This window comes from Apaloderma vittatum, unplaced genomic scaffold (genome assembly GCF_000703405.1).
Source record: "Apaloderma vittatum isolate BGI_N311 unplaced genomic scaffold, ASM70340v1 scaffold33014, whole genome shotgun sequence".
NCBI classification, from domain to species: domain Eukaryota; kingdom Metazoa; phylum Chordata; class Aves; order Trogoniformes; family Trogonidae; genus Apaloderma; species Apaloderma vittatum.
The window spans coordinates 798-12,904 of record NW_009712668.1 but is presented as its reverse complement, the minus strand read 5'-3'; the positions used below and the strand labels follow the sequence as shown (position 1 = coordinate 12,904).

At 37.6% G+C, this 12,107-nt stretch overlaps 1 protein-coding gene across 1 annotated transcript in view; it reads right to left on the bottom strand.

Annotated features, from left to right (window-relative positions):
• TMTC4 (transmembrane and tetratricopeptide repeat containing 4) overlaps window positions 1-11,334 on the bottom strand; it is a gene marked incomplete at its 5' end in the record, with an annotated part of 12,875 nt that extends 1,541 nt beyond the window's left edge. The window contains 6 exons of the mRNA XM_009868086.1: window positions 122-229; window positions 403-482; window positions 8,279-8,410; window positions 8,492-8,663; window positions 10,281-10,483; window positions 11,173-11,334. Of these exons, the coding sequence (XP_009866388.1) occupies window positions 122-229; window positions 403-482; window positions 8,279-8,410; window positions 8,492-8,663; window positions 10,281-10,483; window positions 11,173-11,334 (857 nt within the window). The remainder of the gene's footprint in view (window positions 1-121; window positions 230-402; window positions 483-8,278; window positions 8,411-8,491; window positions 8,664-10,280; window positions 10,484-11,172) is intronic.
• Window positions 11,335-12,107: the final 773 nt, after the last annotated feature.

Genomic DNA, 12,107 nt, shown 5'->3' with positions numbered 1-12,107 from the left:
GAGAGAGAGAGAGAGAGAGAGAGAGAGAGAGATGACAATCAAGCATTTGTAAAACAAGATCCTACTGCATCATTTCTGCTCAGTTGGTGCAAAACACTGCTTAGCATTGTTCTAAACATACTGTATTTGTACAGCCAAGGACAGCAACTCCTCTGCTTCTTGGAGCTCATTTCTTTCTTTCAGAATATTTCCAAGGTTGTTCATGGCATGTACGTATTTAGGATTCAACCTAAAATTTAAAATTTAAGAGATGATTATTATGTATGGGGCATGCATTACTATACACAAATTGCTAGCTCTGCAATGCTGCAGATCATGAAAATGAACACCTAATCATTTTCTTCATGTTAAACATGAAAGCAGTTCTAGAGTAGTTCATTAAAGCAGTAAAATTCCTAATACCTCACAGCTTCTCTGTAGTATTTGATTGCAGCACTTTGATTTCCTTTGTCAGCCAGGTTTTTGCCAACATTGTAGTGTACCTGAAAACACAGATGAACAGTATACCAGATGCTATATAATGAAATTTTTCTGTGGAGCCAAGTTGCTAAAAACTCTTCCTCCAGACAGAAACAGTCAACGCTTGTGTCATTCACTACTGGCTTTTGTTGTAGGTAGATACTTAAGATTGGAAAATACATACAATGAAGACAGTACACAAAATCTGAGGAATAAATCAGCTTGCCTCTTCCAGATATTTAAGCCTTCCACAAGATTCCTTACATGGAGACCTCCTGCTCTTCATTTCATTTATTTGTCAGATAAGTAAGAGAAAGTTGGACTCCAATCAAATCCACCATTGTGGAAGAAACACTACAGCAACGTGCTGATTAACCTTTGCTTTCACTATAGCATAAATTAGAAGAAACTCAACATTAACAGAAAAAAAACTAAGCTCCATATTTAAACAAAACCAAAACAAACAACCTACATACATTATTATTGTCTTGAGATAAAAAGGCACTTCTGATATAAAAATAATGTGTATTGCAACATCGTGGCGATCTTGCCTGTTAAAAAGTGGAGAACGAAGGAAGGATCTAGAGCTTTGAGACAGAGCTACAGGGAAGAAGACACATCATCTGAACTTTCTGCACAAACTAGATAGGAATAAATATGTTTCAGAACAAATCTCATTTGGAACACATCTCAAATCCTACTTTACTTAGTCAAGGGAAGACTGAAGTTTGGAAATAACAGAAAAGCACCGTGAATACTGACTTCTGAAAACAGACTTCTCAGCAACTAGATCAGAATTCATTATTTAAATTATCTTACTATTTGAAATCAAATTGTTTATACTTTATCTAAAACAAACACACATTGCAATTTCTCCCATATTTTGAAAATCTAATTTAAATCTTTTTCAAAAACACTATGCAGGAACTACTTCAGATTCAATTACACTCTAATTCACCTTGTACATTCAAAAAAAAGGACTTTATCTCATGAGTCTGAAGGAAAAATCGTAATTGTATTTGCCACAATACCTGGGACCTATTGATCTAGCATGCACTATTATGTTTTAACCTAATTGTTATGCTAATAAATTGTTGAATTCCATCTCTATATGACTGTGGCTACACAGTAATATATCATCAAGAAATAAAGTTAAGAACATTTTCGATGCTTTCTAGAATGAGTGAAAAAGTAGTTTCACTGATTTTACTGGTAGCAAAGATACTATAAAGCTTACTAAGCACACAGAGAGGAAGCTCCTCGTGTTACAAGATATAAAATAGCACACAAATTCAGCATCCCATAAAAGCAGTTCTAGCACACCTTCCAAAAAAAAAAAACCCTCAGAAACCAGGCACTTCTGTTCTACATTCATAAAGATATGACAAGGTCCATGACAAACAAGCAACAGAATGGTACATTTATATCAGGACCTAGCTATTCATAAAGACCAGTTGACAGCGTCAAAATAACCCAAACCCAACAAAAAAGGAGAGAGCAGCATTGTTTTCCCAGGAGTCATTAAAGTAAAAAGATACACCCTCAAAGATGTTTCTTAGAATTGGATTCTCTTTGTGTATCGCTTCCAGGATTTTTTCAGCACACTATGATAATGTTCTTAGGAAACTGGATTGTCCTGATTGTGTATACGCTGAAGTTTACAGACTCAAAATGTATTCAGAGCACATTAGGTTATTAAACTTTGCTGTGTTTCCAGACAAAAGCTAAATTTGTGGCAAAGGAGAAGAAATCGGGAAGGACTTCACTCAGTAATGTATATTAGCCCTTAAAATACCTAACTTGACATCTCAATATCAGCAAACAAGATTACATTTAACCTGATTAAATTTATTTATTTAAGAAGCTTTAAAAAGGGCTGGGTACTTTTTATTTTTTAAAATTTTACAAAAATCATAAACACTACTGAAAAGAGAAATGTGATTAAAGACTGGAGACAGAACATATGAGGAAAAGAACTTAGTATACACCAACCACTCAGTTTTTCATATGTCAGCTGCCTCATGTTAGGAAACAGTCAGCATCTCACTTTCTGATTCTATTTTTATCAGTTTTTAAAAACATATAACTTCTTCATATTCATCTCTATCTTTAAGCAGCAGAAAGACTATCCTTCTTGTATTAGAAGAATTGTTCAACACTGCAGAAATCTGAGAGACAGTTCTCTCTAGTCAAAACAAATGAAATATTAAGTGTACGTGTACATTTTGTCAACTAAAAAGAGGTACTATAGTCTATTAAAAATAGCAAAACTATTTAAATAATCTATGAGCATTTTTCATAGTGTATTTCTTCTGTCTGCAGATACAGTTTCTGTGTGAAAGAAAACAATGTTTCTAGGCAATACTCCTGAAAAGAAGAGCTCCTTATTACAGGTAAGTTTCCTCATTTCCCTTCACATGAAATTGTAGCTTTAGCTCCTCTCAATATGACGGTGACAGAGAAGAAGGGAAGAGAAAAAAAACTAAAACAAACATACCAGAACAGCTTCTCAGTCTACCAGAAACACCCAATGACAAAACCAGCTCTACAATGGCACGGAATATGCAGTAACGTCCTGCTCTGAAGAACCGGATCCTAAGCACAGGGGGTGTCCCGGTGCACACACAGACCTTTGAGGGAGGAGACAGGGCCCTGCAGCCACGTCACCCCCTTCACCGGTCCTCATGGAGGGGTGCCAAAAGCAGCCTTGAGCTCTGCTCCCCAAAACCAGGCCTACGGTAACAGTCTGCCCTCTGCTAAGCACAAAGGCTCCAACACTCCTTGACTCTTCCCATGACCCCAACCTGCACAACGCCGGCACACAAGAATCTTCTATACGCCGATGGCCAGGAAGAACTTGACCTTAAAAGATGTGGGGCCACTGCGATGTTTTAAATTTCATCTCTCAGAGATGCGGTTCTGCTGCTTTTGACAGATACTGTGCCTGCCAGCCTGGGAGGGAGGATTTTCTGTTCCTGATTAAACATTTAAGAGCACACACAGCATTTTGTTATTAAATGATTAAAGACAGATAGATAGATATTAACTAGAAATGCTGTATTACATTATGCCCACGTGCTCTTTTATCAGACTTAAACAGGTAATTACAGTAATAGCTCTGAAAGGAGCATCTCTCAGGGATGCATAACAACACAGTAGTCTCCAAAAGCAGGGCAATTCAGTAAAAATACCCTCGGGTAGACCCTAGTTGATCTCAACAGGCAGGCATTGCTTAAAGTTAACAAAACCACAGCACCAAAACGCAAAGAACTGGCTCTATGTGTTTGTTCACAGCACCTCACTCTGCCTACGCAGCCAGTATAAAAAAGCAAAAGCACTGTGTACTACTCGATGTTAGACACACAGAGTGCTTTAGCTCTCAAGGGGTTAAATGTGCACACACATTTAAATGATGAAGAGAAAAAAATTTTCCTGTACAAAACCAAAATTACTGTCAAAACGATTTTTTTCCTCCCTCAAAAGCAGCGTAGGAAGAAATTAAAATGTAGTATCAGCTTCCAGGAGGTACACCTCCTCAGTTGGAGCACTACTATTATCAGCTATTTTATTCTCTCTTCCTAGCTACTTATAATCACCTTTTTCAGCACATATGAACATTTGCTGAGAAGGATGGAAGCAAGCACAGATGTCAAAATTTCTACAGAAACATGCAGATGCTTCTGTTCAACGACAGCTTCTTTCATCAAACACTCTTCTCGTTCCTCTACTATTGAAATTCCATTTTCTGATTAATAATGAAACAAAGCCTTTTTGATCTTCACATTTTGTTTGTGCGGCTAATGTTGTCTAAAGCTTCTTCTGCATGGCTGTGCTTGTATACAGAATAACTGACATCAAAAATCTGTGTGGCAAAACACTGCAGATAGCCCCTACAAACATAGCCCAGAGCACTTACGGTAAACTCTGCAGAAGATAATTCCCTTTTAACATACAGCACAGAAGAACATTCTCACTATCTAAAGGAAATGCTCTCTAGATCAGCTTCACAGATCCTTAAACAGGACTAAATCTTGTTTCTGTTGCAAAGAGGTTTTACAAAACCTCTTAATAAAGTATAGAAAGTAATCTCACAAACTCTGTTGTTCATCTTCAGTACTAGCACAGCTTGTCTTTGACAAATTTCTCTCTCTAATAATTACAGTTTTCATAAATTGTCAAGTGCAAAGTTACTATGCTTAGTATGTCAAGGCAGACTGGTTAGTAACACATTCTGCCAGCAGTATTATAACTTCCTTGCTTATTATTGCAGAAAAGTTGCTACTGAAATGGCTTTACAAAAATAACGTTTATTAATTTCTATCCTTGAAAGAAAAGCCAGGAGCAAGTAGAATGTAGAGATTACATATAGAATTTTAACTATGTATTTTAACTATTGATTTCAAAACTAGGAACAGAAAAAACAGTGGCTATTTCCCATGTATTTAACAATGCAATTGCAAATTTTGTTTAGATAATCAATTAGAGGAAGTCATCCAGAAATAAAGACTATCTCTGGATTCTTAAAAACTGCCACAACTTTGCTAGAAGCCAAGAAAAAGTAGCTTGGTGCTTCCAAAAATAACTTGTCACATGTCAGAAAAAGGCAGTAAGGTGAGCATTTTGGGAAATAAACTTTAAAATTAAAAGAAAAACCTACGTAATGACCTCAGAAAGTGAGGAACAATGCAGCAAAGTCTAGAAATAGTGAACAGCAGGATAGCAAAGGCTTCACGTAAGCTCATGTGTCCACATCTGCTCTAGCTATCAGGATTTCTTTTACCACTGGTGGAAAGAAACACACAGATCCAGCTGCAGTCCTTCTGGCCTGTGTCAGTCATTTAGTCTGAGGTGATGAGGAACCACGTGATGGCCTCTCCTCCCCAGTTATAAAGGGAGCCTGGCTGACTTGCTCAGATGTAGAGGTCTAAAGCTAAGGAGATAAATCTAAGCCAGTATTCTGATCCAGTGAAGCAGCAGTTATGCTTTTATTGTAACCTGTAATTCGATATTCCCATACTTCCACAAAGCAATCCAGAAGGAACGCGCAACATAATGACATCAAATGAAAAGATGCCAGATTGGATCCAGTGAGCCTTTTAAGCCTGTAGAACTGAAATATTCCAAATTTATAAACTGCCTGTAACAGGAGAAAGCAGTCTCTCTAACTGCTCACAATATTTGCTTTAGCTGAAACACAGGCTTGGTTCAGACTCATACTATTGTGTAACACCACTGAGCTCCAGGAATTAAGTCAATCTATATGTTATAAAAAAGGTGGTAAGAGGAAATTGAATCAATATACAAGCATCTTGTGTTCAGCTAAGAAAAATAATGCCAAAGTGTACACTGTTTCATTTTAACAACCTTTGAAACCTACTACAGTGCAGGAGCATGCAAGTTCAAATGTGTGACATACTCCTGGACATGTGTAATTTTATCTGATACAGGCTTCTTTCTCTACATATTTTATTTATTTTTTTTTAAATAATGCATAAAAATATATATTTAAAATAAATATAATTAAAAATAATTTTTAAAATACTAAAAAGAACCCAAAATCTTTGTCAATTCATTATGGTACTTGATTACTGCCAACACATTTTAAAATCACTGGGCAACATTTATACAATCTCATCCTCTTAAGTCAGATGCATCCATCACTCAACAGGGTGGATTCACTACTATGCCAAACTGATTTAATGAAGTTTCCACACCTGTATCTCAAGAGATTTTTAAAGACGGTGAATCTTGAAATTAGAGAATTAAGAATTAAGGTAGAGTTTACTCTACACTGCTCACATACAGACAATTTGGAATTGAAAAGAGCTGTACCACAAAACATGAACTAGGAGCTGCAGCTCTTGTTAGCTGGGAGACACTTGGAGAATTTGGACCTTGCTACATAAGGGAAGTAAAGCATGACCACATTGCATATATTAAAGATGTTCTAAGAACAACAAGAAAAAGCCATTATCTCTGTTCCATCTTTTGGTCTGCATCAGCCTCCCACTGCAATAAATGAACGACTGAAAGAAAGTCCCGTGGAGTCATTTTTAAAGGAAGTGTGCAATTTCAACACAATCGAAAATCAGTAGAGAACCCAGTTCCAATTTTTACATTTATCTTTGTCAAAACTGAATAAATATAGCTGAGTCCTTACAAAAAAAAAAAAAGAGACTGGCTCTCACTCATGGACTCTCTAATGCTGTTGCCTAGAAAAGTTCCCTACTCCTGTGGTTTCAAAGTTACTCCTTCAGCAAAATTGGAATGCGAGCCTCCAAAACCTCCCCTGCTCACATCGCCACGCTTCTCATTTGTGCAAGCTGTCACTTAGCGGCAATACAACTCAGGCATGTCGAAGCGGCCTAGTGTTGACAAACAGAGGCTCATTCTCCCCTTACACTCACTGGCTTTGAACCAGCTGCGTTAGTTCAGCAGCTCGCACGCAGCTTATCGGCTCGAGCCCAGGGCTGTGCGAACACAGTTCCGCAGCTTCCCAGCCAGCCATGGCTTGAGTCCAAGGAGCTTGGAGCACAGGCAAAGAGCGTGGATCTGTCTAAAGCACTCTCGCCGCTGCAGATGGATGGAGTCACACACAAAGGAACAGATTGCGTTCGCTCTGTTTATAGCCTGCGCTTGTCATCCAGAGGACAAGACAAGCTGAGGTCATCATTAAAAGGAAGACAGTTGCCTACCACCACCACACAAGAGAAGACAACCACTCTTTCTCTGTGTATCCGAGATTATGGAAAGACACCACCATGTTGTAAAAATTGGCCATAAATTTCTTTTTTTACAACTCACTGCTGTGTATTTGTATTTCAGTAGATGCTAAGTTTATCATTCTCTTTGCAAAGCTGAGCATTCACAGGTGCCTTTTAAAACTTTGCGTCTTGATCTGTGTTATCTAGATATCACTCCAGATCACAGAAATCTCATCTTTTAAAACATCAGTGCATTTTTATTGACAAGCTGCGCATCCCCATTCCCAGGCTCTTCAAAGAGAGTCTCTGCTAAAAAATCAGACAACATCAGGGCTCTGCGGTATGCTCCAACAGATCACTCTCTCAGCTATCAAAGGACCACTGTGGAGGTCACCTCCGTTGGCAGGCTGGATTCAGTTCACTATGCCAAGCACTGATGTTCAGCTCAGACATCCTATCCAGTCCCAACCTTCTTACTCATTCCCTCACTAAGCCCTGCAGAGAATATAGTTTGCCTCAGTGTCCATGTCTGAAGATTCCAGCACATTCAGGAAACTGTAAAAGGGCAGAAGTTGGAGCAAACATTTTTACTCCCACATCCTGCAATGAGAGTGATGATATGCTGCTTGGTCTCTTAGCTGTGTTGGCTATATACACACCACTGGAAGTACACAAAAAAAAAGATTCTAAAAACATAGCACAGGCATTATTCAGGTGAATACATTGCTACAATTTACTTTTTTTTTTCCCCCAAATATTTTGTAGTAATGACTTGCAATTACATGCACAACTGGTTTAGTAGATTTTATTAGCAGCACATCCAATTTGAGTGGATGTCTTTCCTGAAGCGTGTTCCCCCTTTTCTCTCCCCTTCCAACTCCCACCCCCAAGTTTTGAATTACAATACTGTAATTTGCACTGCCTGGTGTTTTGAGTATTGTACAACTGTAATTTCAGTGTCTGACATGTCAATGTCATATTATCACACCAAGCAAGACTGTCAATAACACTGTATCTCAATACATTAACTATACACAATATCTCCTTTACCCAAAATTTCAATACACTTACAAAAATTATAATGAAAAACATTGAATTCCACATGAGTGACTTACTTTTGCATTCAGAGGGCACACAGACAGGGCACTCCTAAAAAGCTGTTCTTCTGACCTCCACTGACTGCTGCGGAGTGCACAGCGCATAACATTTATCAACAAGATTCCAAGTACTGCCACAGCAAGAATTTTCTTGAGGAAAGAGAGACATGTTAAGAAACAAACCATTCAACTGAAGCACTTCATCACCAACTCTGATTGATTTGATGGTACCTTTTTCTTGGCTTGCTTGCTCAAGAGACTAAATCCATATGTAAACAGAATACAATATCCAATACTGGGGAGGTAGATGACTCTCTCTGCAATAACAAATCCTACTCGGAAGAACAGATTACTTGCAGGAAGAAAAGGGATAATAAGAAATCCAAGTCCCAGTGTAAGAATTCTGCAAAGAAAAAACAGATTCTCAAATTAACCACAAAACAGAAGTACCTTTCCCACTTAACATATAAACTTCATTTAAACATTGTAGAAGGATGTGTGCATGGAACAGGGCATTCAAAAGCAACCTGCAAGAGCTACTAACAGAATCAGATTAAATTTCAGTGAGGTTCTGGTACTTCATTCCATCAGGCACTTTTAAGATCCTAGCTATAATTTCCAGAAAAGCAATGTTCAAGCTTCTGGGCCATAGAATTACAAATTACACATTAATTATATAATTCCAATGTACAATATATAGGCAAAAAAAAGTAATTGTAAAAGCTACTTATCTATTTTTGGACGCATTAAAACAGTAGCAGGAGTAAAATACGGGTCACTGTTAAGGACAAAATTTATGTACATAACCTACTTAGAGGGTGTTTTCTTTCCTAACAAATACATCAACAGAATCCACTGTGGTTAACCACTCGAAAGTTAATTTTTTTTTTCTACAGTCATCAGAGAGAGGCATTTCTTGAGGGAAGTTTGCCTTCCTTGGTTCAGGTATCTATGTAAGGATGAGGAATTCTCAGCAGATAACTCTTTATGGACGATACAGAGCTTAGATAACTGAGACTAGATACCTTACATTTACAGAGCTGCAGGAAGTGATTAAGCTTTCTAGTCTAATTTATCTAATAAATCTCTCTAACATAGATATGTCCTCTTTTATCATCACCAAGACTTCTAGGTATTCACTATACTTTTTATCTTTAAGTTTTATGGAAACTGAAATATAGGCTTAAGTAAGTGCGCTTTTACTAAAAGTATGACATCACTTTTAACAGGAATTCTACTCCTCTCCAGAATTGTTTTATTTGTGTAAGTATGGGAACAGCAGAAAGCAAGGTGGATGGGATTTTAACATTTATGGTGAGGAGTGGGAAGGGATAAAATTACAGAATACTACAGAAGAGAAAAAGAAAAATATTCAGCACTCTGAACAGCAGAATGACCTCATGATTAAGCTGCTGAAAAATTTTAAAGAACTGACAAATTAATTATACATAAAGTCCATGGGAATAGAACCTGAAAAGTTAAACAGAAGCCCTTAGTCAGACAGAACAGTTTACAGTATATTTTTTTAGTTCCTTTGGGTAAAGTACAAGTTGTTTCCTCAGTAGATACTATGGGTCAGCATTTTACTTTTTAACTGTATAGCCATGGCCAGCATTTCTACCTCCTTTCAAGCCACATCTCCCCTCTTTCATTATTAGAAGATTAAAGGTGATGATAACTTGTAAGAAGTAGGGGCAAAAATATACATAATCTCCTACTCTGTTCTGAGCACATATTGCTTTCTACCACCTACAGTGTTAAGAATCTCAAAAAGCCACTGCAGGAAAAAAAAATAAAGCAGCCATCCATATCTCCTCGTCCAACTCTGTTTCCCACTAGTCAGTGTACAGTGATGGGCCCAAATTGGGATAAAACTGAAATGACAGCTATAAATATTTATTTGAACTGAATTTGCTAGACACTGGTTCCTCTGAATTGTTAAAATTATCAGCAGTGGGTTTAACAAAATAATACTGTACTCAAGTTGGTCAGGCATTTAAAATTCATCGCTGTCTCTTACCTTCTCTTATGGCTGTCTTCTGAGCACAGAGCTTGGCATATCAGACCAATTAGGCAGAACCAAAGTGCTGCTAGTGCAATTATCCTCCAGTCACTGACGGACTTAATGAGGGGTATGCAGCCCATTGACCAATCAAAACACAGCCACCAGGGACACAACAGCAACCACGCATTCAACGAATAGTAGTAATTATAGTTTATAGCCTGTCAGTCAAAAAGAAAACAAACAGTTATTTGATACTAAACTTAAGGGGGGGGACTACAACTAGTTACATATCCATTTATTTTACAGCTGTGGAATTAATTTTTTTTTTAAACACAGCTAGGTGGCTCTCCCATTCAGAAAACAGGAGAATGCAGGGAAATGCAATTCTGTGCTGTCCAGCCAATATCCACATCTAAAAAGAATAATCTCCTATAACAGGAGAAAATGTCAAAAGACATCACCCCCTGTTCTTGGTCCTTCGTTCTCCATCTCCAGAAGGAGCCTTAATGCAGTCATGACATACGTCAAACGCACAAGACCAGAACTTTATGCTATTTTCTTCAATTGTGAAAGAACAGACGAAAAGTCAAGCATAGTACGTGGAAAAGGAATGAAACCTAGCAAAAGCTAAATCCTTGCATGTATGGAAAAACTAGTGAGTAAATGGAAATGTACTTCTCTGTGTGTGGTGCACTCTAAATTCAATGTAAAAAAATATACAAGGTATACTATCTAAAAAAAAAGCAGAAAATCATCACAGCAGCACAACTGAGGGTGACTCATCACACATCTTGAAACGTAAAGACTGCTCACTTTATTTTTTCTTTGAAGCACAGAAAAGAAATTCAATTTGATTACAAAGACGATTGTTCTGAGTTGGTCAGAAAACAGCAACTTCATAACTTACTCTCACAAGCAGACTATCTGCAAACGAAGCTGGGTTGTCTACTTCAGTGAAAGCTGGTGGCCCTGTGCCCATAATCCTCCAGCGTATATAAAGTATACTGGCCCCTCCAGACATCAGAAGAGTTATCCTGAAAAGCAGTCCCTTCCTTAACAGCCCAGCTTTCTACACAGGAAAGAAGGAAAAAAACCAAGATATAAAAAACCCATCATTCCATTCTCTTCCCCACTACATTCACATCCTTTTCGCCACTATCTCAGAAAGAATAGGCTACTCCTGTGCGTTTGAGCTATTAGAGGTGACATTTTTATTATTTTTGCAGTTAGTAGAAAGCTCTCAAACTTTACTATGCTTTCCTTGACTAACTGCAAAATATTTTTTGCAAGTATTTTAGCTTCCTTTTCAATAAGAAAACCTTTTTTTCAAGAAGTCTCTCTTCTACAAATCCTCAATTACTCTATAGCTGATGCAATTTTGCACAACGATTTCTGACAGGGAATTTGGGCAGAATACAGCCTTGAGTATACAGCATATTAAATGGATCTACCTTTGTGAACTTTATTTTAAATAGCTCTATCCACTTGACCGCTTATCATGGCAAGTTTTTGTTCACTTAGGTATCTTTAGAGGTATACATTACAAGAACACTGCATAGTTAGAAACTGGGGAGGAATTAGAAACCAAAATAAAATTTTCACAATCACTACTGTGATTAAAAAGTTAATGACAGGCAGGCATCCAAAACTTTTTGGTCAGGCTAAAGTCACCCAAGATCTACAAAAACATTTAGTTGAATGCCTACGAATAAATAAGTTAGTAACGTTGATTTTGCATGTTAGCATTTGTGCTCAAACGGTTGCTTCCAACTTACACATCTCAGCAACCAAAGTCACTACAATGAGGATTATAGGAACTGTTCCTAAAAACTATTCTTGGAA